Source organism: Hemibagrus wyckioides, linkage group LG10, assembly GCF_019097595.1.
Source record: "Hemibagrus wyckioides isolate EC202008001 linkage group LG10, SWU_Hwy_1.0, whole genome shotgun sequence".
Lineage (NCBI taxonomy): Eukaryota > Metazoa > Chordata > Actinopteri > Siluriformes > Bagridae > Hemibagrus > Hemibagrus wyckioides.
Window position 1 is genome coordinate 15236340 of NC_080719.1, and position 20258 is coordinate 15256597.

Sequence of the window (20258 nt, forward strand, 5' to 3'; positions counted from 1 at the left end):
GGAATCGATTCTATTTTGAACTGACTCCGATTCACTGGAGATATGCATTCATTGGAGATGAAAGATTAACGTTTATTTTCTGTTCCAGCCATTTTACTGTAAATGCAACCATACTACAAAAATGTTTGTTGTTTAGTATTGAACTTTATGTACGTGGCTCATTCTCTCTGTTGAATGAGGGAAAGAGGGCAAATTTCCAGTTTATGTTCCACAGGAAATACACTGCATTGCCAAAAGTTTTGGGACACCCCTCCAAATCATTGAGTTCAGGTGCTGGCCTTGGCCTCTTAGTTCCAGTGAAAGGAACTCTTAATGCTTCAGCATACCAAGACATTTTGGACAATTTCATGCTCCCAACTTTGTGGGAACACCAATCTCCCTCATCCATGTCTTTATGGACCTTGCTTTGTGCACTTGTGTACAGTAATGTTGGAACAAGAAGGGGTCATCCCCAAACTGTTCCCACAAAAGGGAACATGAAAGGGAGCATGAAATTGTCCAAAATATCTTGGTATTAAGAGTTCCTTTCAGTGGAACTAAGGGGCCAAGCCTAACTCCTGAATTCAATGATTTGGAGGGGTGTCCCAAAACTTTTGGCAATATAGTGTATGTTTGGGTTGTTTTGGAAAAGAAAAAAACAGATTACAAAAACAGTGACTTATCAATTGTCACCAACAATTGTAACAAATAGATGTATTTCATTCTGTTATATTACCTCCATATCTTATTTTCTAGGTTTCTCATTTATACCCGATTGCACACAACGGTTGTTTTCAATATTATGTTTTGTCTGCTGTAAATAGGACTGAACAGTACATCTTTTGCTAAGTAGAAAAAAAAGAACACAAGGGTCAAGGAGACAGGAAATACAGCATAATCCTCATGTGTGTACTTGCATTTCTGCACATTTTGTAATGAAAGAATCAAATGGACTCATTCACATGTTACTTTGGAGGGTAAAAATGCACTGCTGGTTTATCAGAGCTCAGCTGAGAGGTCCACTGTGGTTCTTGGCTGAGGGTGAGAACAAAAAAATAAATAAATAAACACTATACAATGCACGGCCCTGTGTATATGTCAATGGGTATTAAACTAAAATGTTTTGATATTTTAGATTGGAAATGTATTGTGATGCAAATACTCAGGCCAGATAACGCAATATCCAGAGCATCATGTTTAATTTGCTTTGCACACTTTTCTTGGCTGATTGCAAGCACCAACAAATTTTTAGTGAGGACAATACAGACACACCAGTCTTTATCCACTTCACAACATAAATATAATAGTATCCCAAAAACGACAGAGTGATAAAAATATGGTGCTCAAGGAATAAAAGAAGACATACAATGCAAGTGATACATACAGTATGAATACATTAACACAGTGATGACAAAACAAATAAAAAAAAACTGTGTACAAGGTTTAAAATTTGCTTAGGTTTATCAACAAGAGATTGGTCTTTACCACTTAATGCTTTTTTTTGTTTTCTTTTTAATACAAAAAAAAGTGGACCAGTTCTCCAAATATCAGTGAGGGAGTTTAACCTCTCTGAAATGTGTCAAGTGCTAGCTAACCCAGATCCAATCATAAATTTGTAAAAGTGCAAGATGACGAAAAAAAGAATAAAAGAAATAAAGCATGCATTTTTGTTGGTATCATGAAAGTAATAACTTGGGTCAGCCATAGTAACACCAGAATAAAACAATAGCCTTTTGGCTCCTTAAACCTGCAGGTTGCATAGTGGAGGAAACTCATGGATAACCAAGGAAAAATAAAACGACCCAACACTGTCTTCCTCTTCCTGTCTGAATGTAGTCCTGTAATCCTTCATATGTCTATAGAATAATTATCTTACATTGTACTGATAAGGTTATAGGCGTGGAGTGCATTGTAATATTGCCGACATTGCACTCAAGCTTTTTTTTTTTTCTATTTACCTCACATTGCAAAATAAAGAAGAAATGAGCAGGAAAGAAAAAAAAAGATGGAAGCACACCCAGTGAGAGACAGTGTATGAGCAGCAGTTGAAAAATGACTTTGCGCTTAGCTGACCATTTTCGTGGCTTCTCTTGGTTGGGCCTCCATGATTAGTTGAAAAAAAAGTTAATTCAACCCAAAGCCACTCAGTCCTGTGATGTACAACAGGTAGGTTCACAATGTTGCAGAGAGATCTTTTTACACTTGCTTTCTTTTCAAAAACATCATGTTAAAAGTTACTATTAATGCTGAAAGCTTTTAGTATTAATCTATTGCACAACGCTTTCCAAAACTGAACATTGTCATATAAGGAGAATCGACTTGAAAAAGAAGTAACAACAATTTGCAAGAAATCTCTCCGGTGACTTTTACCCACTTAAGAACAAGATGACCCGTGCAAACAGCACTCTGAGGGATTTATCTTTAACTGCTTTTTTACTCCATGTACAGATGCAAGCACCATTTTTGTTTCAAATGTGGCACTACAGAAGGTCAGAATCACACACACAGCCCGAATGCCAACCACTGACATGCGCACACACACACACACACACCCACCTAGGCTGACAGTAACTGTTTCTCTGAGTGCCTTACACAGACATGAAATGTATCTACACATGTACAAAGCCTGTCCAGATGACATTGTTTTTTTTTTTGTTTTTTTTTGGACATCACAGAGATATTTGTAATGCGTCCAACATGAACAGAGCCAGGTATCACAAGCAGATGGTCCCTCGATAACTGCATAAAGGCCATACTTTGGTCAAGGGTGTCCATAAAGCCATTTGGAGGAGGGCCTATCATCATGACGCAGGTTTCCCTTTTAGCTGATGACATGTTGCACATCATTCTTGTAACATATAACATGCAGGGCGATAATCTTGGCTGTACTCAAGTGGTGTAAATGGACAATTACACAGTTGTTCCCCTGTTGTCAGACAAATTTCCCCAAATAACTGCATATTTAACAATGTAAAACTGCTACAAAACAAAAATACAGATACAAAAAAAAAAAAAAAAAAAGTGTACACATGTACTCACAAACACATTCTGCCCTTTCACACAGCCACATGTAGCTGTAACGTTTAAAATTAAGAAACAGCTGTCACAATAATGACCTCGAGATAAAAAATAATGCTTCCCATGAATCCTGGAGGCATACACACAACTACATTTGATCAGCGCATATCTAGGCTACTTATGTCGTTTAAGTGCTACCACTGTAGGTCCACCGTATGCCACTTCCTGCATGAAGCTCGCCCTTAACAGGTGCTGAATATAGCCTATGCTGATCCACAGACAAAATCCCAGATAGCAACTTTAACAGTCACTAATATCATAGATAATTAAAAAAAGAAGGGTGGAATTTTTTAAATTACACATGCAGGAAAGACTGAGCACGTCAAGAGGGCATACACTGTGCCTCATACTTGGTGAGAAACGGAATTTATTGCACACTCCTATTTTAGTGTTTGCTCCTCTATAGGAGCATGTATGAGAGATCAGGTGCTTGCAACTCTCTCCGTTACAGCCCATTCTGTTAGCAGGCCTCACGAGAAGGCCCTGTCATCCTGTAACACTTTAAAAATCACCAAAATGGCTAAGTTTTAAAAGTCTGAGCTTCTATAATATATACCAACTGTCACATGGGCTAAAGTACTCGGAAATTGGCAACGACCAATTTTCTGTCCAATCAAGACACAAATGAAACGAATTAAATGTAGAGAAGTGTTTCAATTTAAGCTTCAGCAGCTACTCCTGCTTTCCTGGATTTGTCCCCTCACCCAGCTACCTCTGCTCATAGAGTCCCTACGGATTTAATCATGAAGTACGCCGCATGTTATGGGGCCTCAGTGATCACTGTGTAGGCAAATAAATAAATTCATTCCAAAACCAGAAACAACTCACAGAAACTAAAAAAAAAAATATACACACAACAACAACAAAAAAGAGATATAGTTGAAGGAAGAAAATAAAAGAAGTGCTCACATATGTAGATAAAAAGGATTAAATAGAAAAAGAATGCATCCAAAAGTGCTGTGGTTCTAAGTGATGACATGATGCATCAAGAACCTTTAGCACGTTTAATACCAACAATGTGTCGTGTCCCCCACCCTCCCAAAAACACCGCAGATCTCATACGATGGTCTCGTCTGACGTCTTTTTCAGCAGCTTTGTGGAGAGCAAGGAATGCTGGGTAGAGTGGGCACCCTTGGCGTCAGGAATGAGCAGGCGCACTTTCTGATTGGTTCGTCTCCACTCGGAGTACAACTGACAGTGGTAGCGGAATGACACCTGCGGACGAACAAGATTCGCTCAGTCAAAGATACTTCGGTCGGAATATAAAAAAAAAAAAAGAAATGCGGTAATCATCTCAAACATGGTGTGATGGAAAAATGTAAACCTTGTATAACTGATGTAGCGAGAAAGTAGAATGTAGATGATTTGTACCATGGTCAGAACAGAGGGTGGAGCTGACCAAGGTCAACTGATAGTGTAGGAATGAAGAAAGAAAAAAACAAAAGTATGCTTAGCTGAGAAAGACAAAAGTAAGTAGCCAATGAATGTTTTTGTTACCTTATAAGGAGTTAGTTCCTTTTTCCTAGATCTCTGGTTTAGAAAGATGTCTAGAAATACTAAGTGTAATGTATGATCAAGGCTCTTCCGCTTTGAGATTTCTCTGAGCACGGTGGGTCCTGTTGCGCAGCAGTACAATAAAACTGTAGCCTTTTTTACTCTTGCTCGTGTCTACCAGTGTGCTGTTTTCTCAAGACTTCCACTACAGTGGTCAATCAGACAAAACTTGATTCGGTGCTTCTTTAGTTTTGCCCTATGGCATTATGAAGCTAATTGGCTGTAAGTGCTTTAATTAAATATGACCGACATTAACTACATAAGACAGCTATTCTCTGGGGGACTTTGAACAACCTGCTGCTACAGACAGAAGAGATAACTGGAGCTGATGATGAGCTGACATGTTTGCAGATTTAGCGTGAAACAAACCACAAAACCACTTCTGCTGGATTTAACTCATATAGATGAGTTAAAATCCATCTATATGTTTCATCCCGACTCAACACCAAATCATGACCTGAATTGAGTTTATATAGAAGACCACCCCAATCTACAAGATAATCTTAACAAGGTTTCACATTCCACATTTCAAAGACCAATGCTACTCTCATCCCTCACCTGCTAATCCGTCTCCACCGTACAGCTTTTCAGAAAGTGCAAATTAGTTTTAACAGGTTAAACAAAAGAAAGACCAAATCACTTCACCCCTGCCATATTTTAATCACGGTGCTGACGTGCCAGCCACCGCCTTTCCAAATGTCGTTAACAGCTCATTGCTTAGTCTCCTAGCTCCACCAATCCAGTTGCAAAACAACTTCAAGCCCACTGCTTTCACATCTGTGGCCATGAAAAACTGCCTCAAGCACCCAAACACATATGGATCTACTACATTGTGTCTACAAAGGCAAAAGATCTGCTGATGTCAGTCTGGCACTCTTTCACATCCTGGAACATCTGGAGTCTCACAACACCTACACCCACATACTCTTCCCAGACTTCAGCTCTGCATTTGACACAGCGAATCCTTTAAAATGTTCTTCAGACAATAGCTTATGAATTCAAAGCAGCACCCTGCTGCTGGATATTAGTCTTGCTAACAAATAAAAACACAACAGCACAGATTTCCAATATAATCAATACAAAAATCTCAAGCCCTGTCTCTCAGCACAGGAACTCCTCAGGGTTGTGTTCCTGTTCCCTTCCCCCTGTTCTCTTTATTCACAAACAGTCTCACAAGCAAAGCTTAAATATTCCAAAGAACCCACCTTTTTGGATTCGTTTCAGGAAATGATGAGTCACTGCACTAATATAATGTAGTTCGCGTGAAAATGACCTCATCCTCAAAACCTTCAAAAACAAGATATAAAGATCTGCAAAATTCATCTAATCTCTCTAATCAAAGAAGCCACATTATCATCCATTTCCTAAGGCATCTAAATATTTTATCATCATCAGTGTTTGGTCAGAATAACTCTAGCGGCTCACAAAAAGAATAATTGGGTGTGACCTGCATCTGTTTCCTGATGCCAAATACATCAGGAAATTCAACCGTGACCACTCTTCATCCAACACGCATTATATTTCAACCTTCTCTCTGACAGATGACATATGTGAAGAATAAAACACTTGGTGGTGAAAATAATCAATGATATGCAGGAATGATGTGACCGGACATATTACCACCCAGAAGTCCAAAAAAAGATCATACCTTCTATCAGCTTTCACTTGCATTTACGTTCAGGAAACGAATGCAAAATGATAGTTCCCATTTTCACTCACATTATAACAGCAAAATGATTTCACCAGCTGACTGTTACAAAACAGTGACACTGGAGATTTCAGTCAGTAAATTTTAAATAAAGGTATCCCCTACAGAAGACTTCACCATATCAGCGATTCAATGTTTTTAGTTTTGTAAATATAAATACATTAAAACAAATCTGTTTCATATAAGGCCTAGATTATGCATACATCATACAAGTTGTTGTTATTATATAAATAACATTACAATGAGCACATTATTATTATAAACCATACAGCCAGCACAACTGTCAGAGCTGCTGTTACTGAAAATTAATCAACACCTTCTGACCACTCAAGAGTAAAGAACCCAACAGATCGAGAGAGACAGAGACAGTGACATTACCAGAGTCCAGAGGACGTAGATGGTAAAGAGAGCGATGGTAAGGGCGATGAGGCCCACTGCCTCCAGGCGACTGTTAAAGTGAAGGTGGTCCTGAGCCCCTCGCAGGCACAGCCAGCCTGATATGGCTGCCAGAGGCGTAATGAACAGGAAGCACACCATGTCACAGAACAGCGTGCGCTTCTCATTCCTCGGCCCAGGGTCCCTAAGCCACTGTAGATGAACAAGGGAAAAGTAATGTAAAGACGGATTAAGCACAGATTGGTCAGTGCCCTGTGTAACATTTTTTTTTTGCTCAACAAAACTCAGAAACTGAAGTCAACTGTAATCTCGGGTAATGAACAGAGTTCGGAAAAACAAAAAAATATGCAATGCCCTGCTCCGTTTCAGACGAGTGCCACAGAAAAATTATTGAACAATCTTACACTGAATGCCATTAATTTGTCATGCTTTTTGTGCTGTTTGTCATTTCAAGACATATATTATATTGCCAAAAGTTTTGACACCCCAAAGTTAGTTCCAGTGAAAGGAACACTTATTGCTTCAGCATAAGACATTTTGGACAATTTCATGCTCCCAACTTTGTGGGAAAAGTCCGGGAATGACCCCTTACTGTCCCAACATGACTGTACACCAGTGCACAAAGCAGGGTCATGGATGAGCGAGTTTGGTGTGGAGGAACTTGACTGGCCTGCACCAATAGAACACCTTTGGGATGAATTAGAGTGGAGACTGTGAGCCAGGCCTTCTCACCCATCATCAGTGCCTGACCTCACAAATGTGCTTCTAGATGAATGGTCAAAAATTCACATAAACACACTCCTAAACCTTGTGGAAAGCTTTCACAGAAGAGTTGAAGCTGTTATAGCTGCAAAGGACGGGCCAACCCCGAATTACATCCATGTGTATGCAAAGGTAGATGTCCCAAAACTTTTGGCAATATAGTGTATGTGTTCGGTTTACAGTTGGCTCAGGTACAAATGGTCTTTTAAGTGGACAGCGAGTGAGCTATAATGGTCTACAGAAACTCACCAATTTTGTTCTATATAGTGCTCAGTGAGCAGGGAACCATTTCAAGCCCTGTGACGCTGTAACTTTATGGCACAACAATCTTGGACAAAAGGATTATCTGTGTCTTAAATGGCATACTTTGCATACTACATGTCTTATTATAAACCAGGATAAAGTCAGAAAATGAAGATTTAAATGTATTTATTCATTTAGGGTGAGATTATTTGTTGGTTAATCAAATACATTTTGGGTAAGTGCTACATTTCATTTCTCACTAAACCTTACAAAAATTCAATAAGCCAAAGTTAAAGCCTGTGTTGTTGCATCCTTGGAGGATTTATTAAAGTAAATTGTTCCAGTCTTATAATACATCTTAAAAAGCCACACATATTTGCCATTCTATGACATGTTTAGTGTCAGAGTGTTAAAGACTGAATCTCAGCATCGCTTATCTGTTTGTAATAGTTTTACACATTGAGCTTAAACAGGAATTTTACTCATTAACTGTAACTTGGCTACAAAGACAAACATGCCAAAACACTAAAGCCCAGGAACCATACCCAAAAGAGCAGCTAGACAGAAGTCATGTTACCTCTGTGAGAGGCCTCGGCCTGCGCTCGATGGTGAACTCTGTGTGGCACAGCTCGCAGTAGCTGGTGTTTGAGGAGGACAGCCACTTCTCCAGGCAGCTCTTGTGTACCGTGCCCAGCGTGCCCGTGCAATCACATGGTGAAAGGAGCCCTTCACTGTTACCCCCCTCGTGGCAGATCCGGCAAATCGGACCATCGCTGAAAGTAAGAGTTTACAGTAGTTTTTAGCTTTTTGTTAAACTGCCCTTGAAATCAAAATAGCCATTTCAGCGTTTTCTACCTGTCCCCTAGTGTTATAGACACCAACATAATATATAGTAAATCAAGAAGAAAGCATTTTGGAGCAATGCTCATTTTTTTAAATGTTATAGTTTGCTGCATTCAGGAAAATAAATAAAATTTTTGATGAGTCAAAGCATCAGCATCAGCCTTGTGATTTTCTTAAAAATTACAAAAGTTTACGTTATGTCAAAACGACGAGAATTTCTGGCAAAGTACATTTGGATATTGGAAAGTCACCATCTATTTGTACTTTCTAGATGCACGCTGTAGTTCACAAGATCATAAGTCAGTAAAACACAACAGGAACAAATGCACAGCGGCTATCAAACACACAAAAGAGCTTGGCTTATAATAAGTAAAGCAGACAACTATACATTATTGACATGTATGATATTTATCATAGCGCTGCTGCACATTGGCCTGTTAGATTTGTTTTTCATCTCAGCACCTTTCCCCAAAGCCACCGTCTTTCTGCTGATGACAAAGTGATAAATACTGACAATCTAAGAACGTTTATGAAAAAATCGTTTTCAGAAATATCTGTTAAAAATGAAGAACAATTAAAGGATCTTAAGTTTTACACCACTGGCGTGTGTGTGTGTGTGTGTTTGTGGTACCATAAAACACATACCATAAAAGTGCACGTGTCATACTGTGAAAATTTCAAACCGCAACAGTGCTTAGATCAGACACATGCCACTCAGCTCACCTTTGTGTGCCCAGGGCTTTGATGACGGTGGAGAGCAGGCGTCCGTCTTTAGCAGTGACCTGTGTGACGTACTGTGCCCTGCGGTTGTCCGACTCCTCCACAGTTTTGGACAGGGCAGCGTTGCCAGTGCAGTCGCACAGCGAGCCTGGCAGGTGGCAACACTCCCCTGTGGTCATGTCTAATCCGTCCAGGGGGACAGGGGACAGGAGGGGCAGTGGGAGCGACCTCTGCTCCCTTAATTCAGGTGGCCTGGGTCCTAGAGCTGCACCGAGAAACCAAACAAGAGTGACATGATATAAAAAGGCAATTATAGCTGACATTACTCTCAGACTTCCTGGATCATACTTGTTCATCCTGTTTGCTTTATCTGAGTGACAGAGAGTGGATACTAAAACTTCATACTGGCTCATTTAAACAGAGATTCAGAGTATCCCGTCATATATTCATATACATGTTTGAATTAGTTTAGTAAACATTTCAGTGGCATAAGTAAATGATCAGGTCTAATCTCCCTATTACTAACGTTATATAGCCACATAGGCTAAGCAAGGCCAATTAGCTTAGCAAGGCAGCCATATCAAAACAAGGAGAAAACGGAGCTAGTTAGCTGATCAGCTAATACAGCTTCCTAACTCCAGTTTGGACTACATCTGTTTGAATGTCAAATACCCGAGCAAGTAATGTAAATGGCGATGCAAAAGTCGTCCTGCTTGGTTTTCACAGTTATAAAACCATCCAACGCCAAACAGTTCGCTAGCCGGCACAGCTAGCAGGTTTAGCTTAATACGCTATCTGAGATAATACTACAGTCCTTACTACCAGAAGAGCTAGTAAAAAAAATACGGACTCTTACCTTTTGTAGTGTCATAATGGTTTATCCTATCAAGTCCTTAATTCCTTAAAGTAAAATATTTTGTTGTAAAGTTACAAATAAGCAGTAAGTTCTCTTGTTTTTGGCCTGGCTAACCTCCCAGATTGGGTTCTTTTCCAGCCTGACAGACGAACCATCGGCCTCGTATCGACGTTTCCGATTACTGCTCACCGTGCGCAAAGAGCGTAGAGAGGACTGTCTGTGTTGTACTTTCCTCACAGCGCGTGCGTAAATGCTGTTTGTGAATAGCAGTAGCATGGGAAGTGTAGTTCATATTCTGAAGAATGCTGAACATAAACTACAATTCACTTTGGTCAGACTGAAAGGCACTATCCGAAAGAAAGTTATACCCTTCTTTATCTAACATTTTTGTTGGAGAGTTTATTTCAAACATTATTTATAACTTATATAAAAAATAAAGAAAGGTTTCACACAGAAGGGCTAAATCAATTATTATAAATTACAACTAAGAAAAGTAAGAAATTAGTCAACGACAGGGTGGTGTGTTCTGTAGTGTTTTACTTCCTATATTTTACACTAACTATGTTGTACTTTTAACCATTTATAGCTTATATTTAATGTTGTGAAATGTTCCATCAGATAAGTTAGTTCCTCATATCACTTGTCACACTGTAGCAGCTATAAACAGTAGCTCCCTCACCAGTATCTCTTTTGTGTGCGTGCGTTTCTTTAAGTCAATAAGACAAAAGGGTGGTGGTAGCTCAAGTGGGCTCTGGTTCGTTTATCAGAAGATCTGGGTTCAAGCCCCAGCACTGCCAAGCTGCCACCATTGGGCCCTTGAGCAAGGCCCCCAACCCACCCTGAAACCAGGGGCGCTGCATCATGGCTGACCCTGCGCTCTGACCCCAACCCCCAAGGATGGGACATGCGAAGAAAGAATTTTACTGTGCAGTAATGTATAAAGACAACTTAACTTAATGTAAAAACACAGCTTGTCATGCTTGGAAGAATCCTGAAGACCATTAAACTTACTGACTGTGATGCTGACAGTCCTTGTTACACAAATGTCTACTTACAGAAAACATCATATCAGTGGCTTGATGTTTTAATTATTTACATCACAACATGTTTTAAATTGTTTAGCATTAGTTTCAGATAATATCATACAAGTCCCTGTGTAAAGTGTTACTATAGAAACAAGCACATTAATATGAACCTATGATATAAATCAAGTCTGTCACTATTGTCAGGTCGGCTTTTATAGAAAATATAGACTCAAGTCCACACATGAACCATTATCGTGTAATACATAAGCATCATATTGTATTCCTGTCAAGGCTAGTCGAGCAAAGCCTTTCTAAACTGACGTAATCATATACCAAAAACAAATATACACCAAAACTCCAAAAAAGGAGAGTAAATTGACTGCCTAACATTAAAATCTTCATTACACCATTGATTTTGTATTATTTTCACATTGATTATATGGATTTATTTGTTTGCTTCTAATTTGTTTCATTTGATCCAAATATGTTGGTTGAGGATAATGATTTGCATCAAAGTTCTACAGTATAAAAAGCCTGAATTTGATGAAGCTGCACTCAAACTAGCTACAACATTAAAATAATCCAAAACTCAATTACTTACAACTGCTTTTGGGAATAGTTGCATCTCTTTCAGATATCCTGTGTTCGTTATCATGCATCTCTGTTATCCTGTGTCTGTTAGCCATAGAGCAAAATCGTATTTAAAAGAAAATGCATGTCGTATTCCATTACTGTTGTTTTTTTTTTTTTTGAATTCCAACAATTTGAATGAATACGAAGTTGTTGTTCTAAATTCTTTACCTGTCACAGTTTGGTGAGATAAATGTATGATAATCGTATAACAATTATTACATTACACACATTTGTTCAATGTTAATTGATAATGTTGATAATCATAATGTTCAATTATACACCAAATTACACTTCACCTAGACTTAAAGCTGTAGAGCACCATTAATAGTGTCTAAGTGAAAAAAATAACGAGAGTGTGTGATCGTAATTTGGTTTATTTTCCATCCCAATATAACTTGATAAAAGGCAAAACAGCTGATGTGAATTCATGGATATGTGAATGTCATAGAACCACGCTTTAATAAAGGCATTTTTTGTTTAATCACAGCATGGGAAAACAAGGCATTTTCAAACTAACCACACAAATTCAAACAAGAATCCAGTAACAGGGTGATGCATGTTCAGATACGAGATGACAGACAGGCAACCAGCTTAAACAGTGTAACCAAAAACACACTCTCCTGGTTAACTGCTCCTATAACTTAACAGTGCAAAGCCTGGGCTGGGATAACTGTCATTTTTTATATATTATATTAAACAATATATATATATAAAATATGATTAACAGGAAACATCTGCATTCACATGACTGCTATAATTGGTGCCCTGAACACAATACAGAATCATTACATGAACTCACTCGGGAGTGTCACCCAGTGCTGCTCTAAATAGTGCAGAATCATTTATCCACTGTGCAGTTGAAAATATTCACCTTATTTATTCAACTGAAATGATTGCAGTCTCCCTTTGGTATCTATATGATCCAGACAATATATTTTTGCCTCATTCTCAGCCAAAAGTTAAACTAGCAGGGATCCCTTTCCGGGACCGGCTGAACAGCAGCCTTGCTTAGTGTCGGGAATCTCCAAGAGGAAACTCCACAGAGTGGCTGGAAGCTCAGGACACACTGATCCCTCACCATCCTTTTCCTTAGGATTGGGTCACACGATCAGTGCCCAACCAGAATCACTTCCAAAAACAAATTCGTTAAGTAGCATGAAATCAGATGTGATATCCAAAAAAAAAGAAGAAAAAAAAAGAGGAAATACACAAAAGTTGTATACAAACAAATAATCAAATAAGGACAAAAAAGGAAAAAAATAGGAATGTTATCTAGAACTTCACAGGACTGGGGAGAATTCTAGACATGAGTAGACGGAGCTAGAGCAGCAGCGGTTGCACAATACACAGCAAAGAAGCGATGAATGTGAGAGGAACAGAGGAAGAAGCAACACGGAGTGAGGAAAGAACAGGGTCACAGGTTCTGGCAGCACTGGAATTTGCTGCCCTTCAGCCCATCAGTGGTTGGGGGAACGCTGATGTCCACCACGTTGTTGCCAGGAGACTCGTCATGTGCAGACCTGTCAGCAATCTGCTTTTGTGATACAATACGGTAGATTTCTGGCAAAAGAGCATAGAGAGAAGGTAAACCATTTTAAGCCAATATATTTAAATCCACTTATGAATTTCCATCAGTCTGCACTGGACAATACTTCTGAGCAGAAAACTGTTCTCAATGTTCTCACTAACTCACACACACACACTTGCTCGCACACACGCACACACTCACACACGCATGCACACCCACACACGCATTCACCCACGCACTCTTGCGCACACTCTCACACACTCTTGGACTGCTACTTATACTGGGCTTTCCTTAGATACACTGTTACACTGATAAGGACACGTTACTAATAGATTATTCTACATTTAGACTCTTAAATTGCACTTCTATTGCATATTGCCTCAGTCACCTCAGGTTTGCTCACTTGGGATAACATCTAGGACTGTTTGTTTATATATGTTTGTTGTTTTCTTATGTTGTTTCTTATGTAAAGCTGCTTTGAGACAATGCTCTTTGTTAAAACCGCTTTACAAATAAAATTGAATTGAACTGAATATCTCTGCAGATATAACAACTTGTTCCCTCACCAGCCTCTTCTTTTTACTTTCTCATAAATAATGATCTCCTGAAGACTTTTCTGTATTGTTCCTTCTTTACCTTTGACTGTTACAGCACAGACACTGGAGACTCATTCCATAAATAAACCATAAGTACAAGAATGATGCACACTTCCTAACGCATTATCAATAAAATCCTTGCACTACTGTCAACAGTGCTGTCACAGCTTCTGTGGGATAAGATCTTGCAACACATGCCTATAATGGTAATAAAACCAGACTTGAAACTGATTAGCAAGCAGATTTCTTTCAGAACAATGCAACCACCAAACAACAAATCCATACCTGTGAGTATATTTTTAAAAGCCTCTTCAACATTTGTGGAGTCCAAAGCTGAGGTCTCAATGAAAGACAGGTTGTTCTTTTCTAAAAAGAAAGCAACACCACATATGTTGTTAAAGCCGTCAATAACGTGTTTATGCCATCTTCTTTCGAAGATCTGGGTAGAAATGAAACTCACCTGCAAAAGCCCTGGCCTCGTCAGTGGGTACGGCTCGGAGATGCCGGAGATCACTTTTGTTACCCACCAACATGATGACGATGTTGTTGTCCGCATGGTCACGCAGCTCCTTCAGCCAGCGCTCTACATTCTCATAAGTCAGGTGCTTGGCAATGTCATACACCAAAAGAGCTCCTACTGCACCCCGGTAGTACCTGAATAATACAACAAGAAGATCAGTTAAATTTAGTTTAACATTTCAGTTTACACTGAACAATACATTTTACAAATGGTAAATAGTGAACACAATCGTACAAGCTTACGACACATACGGTAAATTACAGAAAAGAGGAATCCTTGAAATCTGAGTAAAACACAGGCTCTCTAAAGACCTCTAGTCTCTGCACACACACACACTAACTAACCAACCAACTCCTGCACTGAACATATGGATAAAGTGTTTACTACACAAATGTCTGAAAAGTTACTGAGACAACAAAACCTGATGTGTTTCCTGGATGTTTAACAAAATAAAACTATGAATGAATCAAGTATATGTGCAGTTTTATAATATGTGCAACAGTAACACTGTTTCACACTGTACCTACACATTGATATTTTTCCCATCCCTTATGGGATAATTGTGACATGTACTCACGCTGATGTGATTGCTCTGTAGCGCTCTTGTCCTGCTGTGTCCCAGATCTGAGCTTTTATGGTTTTGCCATCCACTTGGATGCTTCGAGTAGCAAACTCCACACCGATGGTGCTCTTGCTCTCCAGGTTGAACTCGTTGCGTGTGAAACGGGACAGCAGGTTACTTTTCCCCACACCAGAGTCTCCAATGAGCACCACTGCAAAACACAATGAAGATGCTAAACTGATGTGTCTAGAATTTTATATGGAACATCTTACATCCTTAAATTGATGTAAAACAAATCCTGGAATTCAAATCTATGTGCTGCTTATTTATTAGCCTTTTAGAGGAATTTTTAAGACAACTGTCCTGCAACCATGACATGATTAATCAGCCAAGCCACATGTTTGCTTTCCAAGGTTTGCAAAAGTAATAGTATTTGTACAGAAAGAGACAGGAAAAAGAAGAAGAAGAAAAAAAAAAAAAAAGACACTGGCCCTCAAATTCTTGTCCAAGTTTCTAAGCCTTGCACTGAATGATACCAAATGATGTGCTGAAAAAGAAAGTTTGACAGTAAAATGGCTGATGTTTCTGTTTTCAGTCCTGTGATCTTCCTTTGTGCATTTCTGTAGAGGACATACAGGTTCAGAGCCCACATGTTTATTAGACTTGTTTGTAATCATTTAGAAACAGAAAGTTTCACTATGCAAATGCTGAATACCCTTGAAGATTACCCTTGTAACACCAACGCATAACTAAGGTACGATTTTAAACATATATCAGACACGTAATAGATGGTGATACTTGTGAAGAGGTTTAAACTGCAACATAAGCACAGTCCTGCACCACTCAGTCAATGTTTTAATGAAGAGGAAATGGTTTTCACAGTACTCGGGACATGACTCTTTTTTTTGTCAGATGTCTGGTTTGGTAGTGAAGCTGCAAACACTGGATCTCACACCGGATTTAAATCTGGTTATGAAGCAGTTTAGTATTTTTATGACTTGCATACTCATTCTGGCAGGAATGAATAAAACCTCGCAAGGAAGTCCAGTGCCATCTTCCCTCCTCATTTACAAGGCTGAAAATGTTTCAGACAGGGTCATGTGATTTCCTCGCCATCACTATGAGATTGGGAAGTAGAAGTGTTCAGGAAACAATAGATAAGATCAGCCAATCATGTAACAGAAGGGGAGTACATGCAATCATGTTGCTACAGGCTCATTAAAAGTGGACAGTTGATGACAGGAAAAAGACCAGGTTTTATTTTAGCATGAAATAGTCTGGCCTTTCTCCTTTGACCGCTCATCAATAAAGCATTTCCAATCATGAAACTCCCAAGCACTTTGTTTTCATACCATTCTATGTAAACACTAGAGATATCAATGGTGATCAGCAGTTTGTGAAATACTCAAACCAACAACCATGACATGGTGAATATTACAGAGCTCATGTATTTCCCTGTTCTGATATATGATCTACAACTCATAACTTGTATCTGCATGATTTTATGCATTTTATGCTACTCTAGCATCACTGACCGATTAGGTGGGAGGACAAATGCGTTCAAAGAAATATCAAATGTAAAAACCCTTTGGAGATTTTGATTTTTACTAATGTAAACCTTAAACACACAGTGCTTGGTTGTTCGCTACTTGAAGGAACATGTGTTGATGAATACACTAAATGTACAGTATGCAAACTAAATTTCTTTCCATCATGATCATGCTTAGGCACATAACTCCACCAAAAGTTAGCTGACCTGTTACTCTGATCATCAACACAAAGGGCCGCTGTGATACTATAGTAGTAAATAAATGACCAGGAGTGTGAAATCTGCTGTTCAAGCACCTTCATATCATCAGGACACACATCATCAATCACGGGACTCTCCTTTAAGAGAAACGAGGGGTTTGATATACAGGCATTTGAGACACTTGTAGAAAGAATGTTTACCACCTGATAGGATTTTTATGAACATTATATTGAGCAATAACATCACATCAGGAGCCTGGCACTCGAGTGGTGACGTCACCCAGCAGAAATCCCTCATCAATCTTTTCCTCTTCAATATGACAGATAAGCAAAGCTTAGCGATTTAACCTCATCGCCAGGCGCCGCGGTTCATTTCTCTTAATAAAAACGACTAGTTAACAAGGATAACCAAGTTTTACGACTGCTCAGGTTTTAAATAAACCACGACTTCGTTTTTTTTTGTTTTTTTTTAAAAAAACTCCAAATTGATGTGCAACACTAGCATAGCGGCTAATGACTAAGCGGCGGATAAAACCCACAACTATGTAGGACAGTGAACTTTAAATAAACTATAATGAAATCAAGTTACAGAAAAAACTACTAGTTTTAACATTAAACACAGACTGTCGCTTACTTCAGCTACTTAGTGAACTACTGAGCTACATAGCGGTTAGCTTCCTCCATCTTTATTAAAGAGGTGTTTCATAGCTAGCTGCATAGATACCACGCAAAGGAATATCATTTTTTTATACACACATATATAAATCCACATTAATTAATTAGTTTTAGTAAATATGGAATAGTTTCCAAAAAATAAACCCTATCAACTAACCACAAAAGGCCTCGCAGACTAAAAGGCCATCGTTGTCTGGTTAGCGTCATTTATATAGGCTAACTCCCAAATAGCGCTCCCTCAGACACGTAGTGCACTACGTAGTGTACACACGAGGTGGAATTCATTTCGGCGAAGTGCACTCACACAACACACAAGCAACCATTTGGGATGCACCCAGAGACTGCTATCTAGCAAACTTAGCCTAGTGCCTTTAGCTTATCTTGCTAAATAAACTCGCATTAACGGTGGTTTGAATTTTTTCAATGCGCCGCTTAATAACTATGTTCAGACGCGTCAATTAAATTACAACTGACCTTTAAATAAATAATCATACTCATCATCTCGGGTTCCCATGTTAGTTTTTGTCCGCTATTGCTGAAATTCTAGCGAAGCGGCAACGGTCTCCTAACTCCAACCGACAGGAAGAAAATTCACTCGGCTTTATAATACTGGAAGGGCGGATTATAGTGATAGTGACTCGCGAAGGAATCGGTTCTTTGTGATCGAATCTTTTACTTCATATTCAGACGAATCGATTCGCAAATTTGAAAAATGCATGAAATATATTATTATTATTATTATTATTATTATTATTATTATTATTATTATTAAAAGTAGTAGTCGTAGTAGTATTCTTTTTAATTTATATGGAAATTAGGCACTGTAATAAATATATTAGTATTATAAAATTCTTTAACCTTGAAACCTTAATGGTCCTTTCTTTGTCCCTCTATAAAAACATGAAGGTTTATTGTTGGTACCAGATGAGGTGGTTTGAGGATTTCATAAAAAGTGAGATTTTTACACACAACAGGTGCAAAAAAAAAACACACACTGAGTGACCGGCTGTTCTGTGGATTTTTGATATGTAAGAGGAAAATTACTTACTGGGTTGCCAGGATGGATACAGTGATACCGTTTCTCTTTCTCCTCAGCAGTACACTTGTAATAAATAGATATAAATAAACTGAGTGAACATATCTTGTAAACATCTGAATGAATATACACTACCACTCAAAAGTTTGGGATCACTTGCATATTTCAGCTTGATTTCAGCTACGGAGGAAGACTCCATCAGCCAATCCATTTTGTGGGAGATGCTCCAGGAAGCATGGGGTGAAATCTCATCAGATTATCTTGAAAAATTGACAGCTAGAATGCCCCGGCTGTAATTGCTGCAAAAGGTGTTTTTTTTTTTTTTGAAGGCAAAGTTTGAAGAAAAGATTCATCATTTCCATCAAAATCATTATTTCTAACTCTGACATGTCAACATGTCCTGTTCTTCTGCTATATTTTCTATTCAGACTAATTTCGCGTGTGTTTCCTTGGAAAACCATACAATTTTTGAGCAGTATTGTACATCTGAGTAAAGGTAAACAGTGAATTCTGTTAATATGCAAATATACATCCCAAGGTCCATTATACGTAAGGTGCCAATAGTATATATATATATACACTATATTGCCAAAAGTATTCGCTCACCCATCCAAATAATCAGAATCAGGTGTTCCAATCACTTCCATGGCCACAGGTGTATAAAATCAAGCACCTAGGCATGCAGACTGTTTTTACAAACATTTGTGAAAGAATGGGTCGCTCTCAGGAGCTCAGTGAATTCCAGCGTGGAACTGTGATAGGATGCCACCTGTGCAACAAATCCAGTCGTGAAATTTCCTCGCTCCTAAATATTCCACAGTCAACTGTCAGCTGTATTGTAAGAACGTGGAAGTGTTTGGGAACGACAGCAACTCAGCCACGAAGTGGTAGGCCACGTAAACTGACGGAGCGGGGTCAGCGGATGCTGAGGGGCATAGTGCGAAGAGGTCGCCAACTTTCTGCAGAGTCAATCGCTACAGACCTCCAAACTTCATGTGGCCTTCAGATTAGCTCAAGAACAGTGCGCAGAGAGCTTCATGGAATGGGTTTCCATGGCCGAGCAGCTGCATCCAAGCCATACATCACCAAGTGCAATGCAAAGCGTCGGATGCAGTGGTGTAAAGCACGCCGCCACTGGACTCTAGAGCAGTGGAGACGCGTTCTCTGGAGTGACGAATCGCGCTTCTCCATCTGGCAATCTGATGGACGAGTCTGGGTTTGGCGGTTGCCAGGAGAACGGTACTTGTCTGACTGCATTGTGCCAAGTGTAAAGTTTGGTGGAGGGGGGATTATGGTGTGGGGTTGTTTTTCAGGAGCTGGGCTTGGCCCCTTAGTTCCAGTGAAAGGAACTCTGAATGCTTCAGCATACCAAGACATTTTGGACAATTCCATGCTCCCAACTTTGTGGGAACAGTTTGGAGCTGGCCCCTTCCTCTTCCAACATGACTGTGCACCAGTGACCAAAGCAAGGTCCATAAAGACATGGATGACAGAGTCTGGTGTGGATGAACTTGACTGGCCTGCACAGAGTCCTAACCTCAACCCGATAGAACACCTTTGGGATGAATTAGAGCGGAGACTGAGAGCCAGGCCTTCTCGTCCAACATCAGTGTGTGACCTCACAAATGTGCTTCTGGAAGAATGGTCAAAAATTCCCATAAACACACTCCTAAACCTTGTGGACGGCCTTCCCAGAAGAGTTGAAGCTGTTATAGCTGCAAAGGGTGGACCGACGTCATATTGAACCCTATGGATTAGGAATGGGATGTCACTTAAGTTCATATGCAAGTCAAGG

The 20258-nt window shown here is 39.3% G+C and overlaps 2 protein-coding genes across 3 annotated transcripts; both read right to left on the reverse strand.

Annotated features, from left to right (window-relative positions):
* Nucleotides 1-1161: 1161 nt before the first annotated feature.
* marchf2 (membrane-associated ring finger (C3HC4) 2) lies at nt 1162-10324 on the reverse strand. Its single transcript, XM_058400656.1, has 5 exons — nt 10140-10324; nt 9287-9548; nt 8298-8493; nt 6698-6907; nt 1162-4272 (listed from the first exon to the last, which is right to left on the reverse strand). Exons 2-5 carry the CDS (start codon nt 9460-9462, stop codon nt 4114-4116), a joined length of 741 nt encoding a protein of 246 aa, XP_058256639.1. The 5' UTR covers nt 9463-9548; nt 10140-10324; the 3' UTR covers nt 1162-4113.
* A 1829-nt stretch (nt 10325-12153) lies between these two features.
* Nucleotides 12154-18061, reverse strand: rab11ba (RAB11B, member RAS oncogene family, a). Of its 2 annotated transcripts, none has more exons than XM_058401386.1 (5): nt 17902-18061; nt 15019-15214; nt 14382-14575; nt 14207-14287; nt 12154-13357 (listed from the first exon to the last, which is right to left on the reverse strand). In XM_058401386.1, exons 1-5 carry the CDS (start codon nt 17939-17941, stop codon nt 13212-13214), a joined length of 657 nt encoding a protein of 218 aa, XP_058257369.1. In that variant the 5' UTR covers nt 17942-18061; the 3' UTR covers nt 12154-13211. The 2 variants fall into 2 exon arrangements, with proteins under 2 accessions (XP_058257369.1, XP_058257370.1); XM_058401387.1 differs by having other exon boundaries at nt 17922-18055.
* Between the last annotated feature and the right edge of the window lie 2197 nt (nt 18062-20258).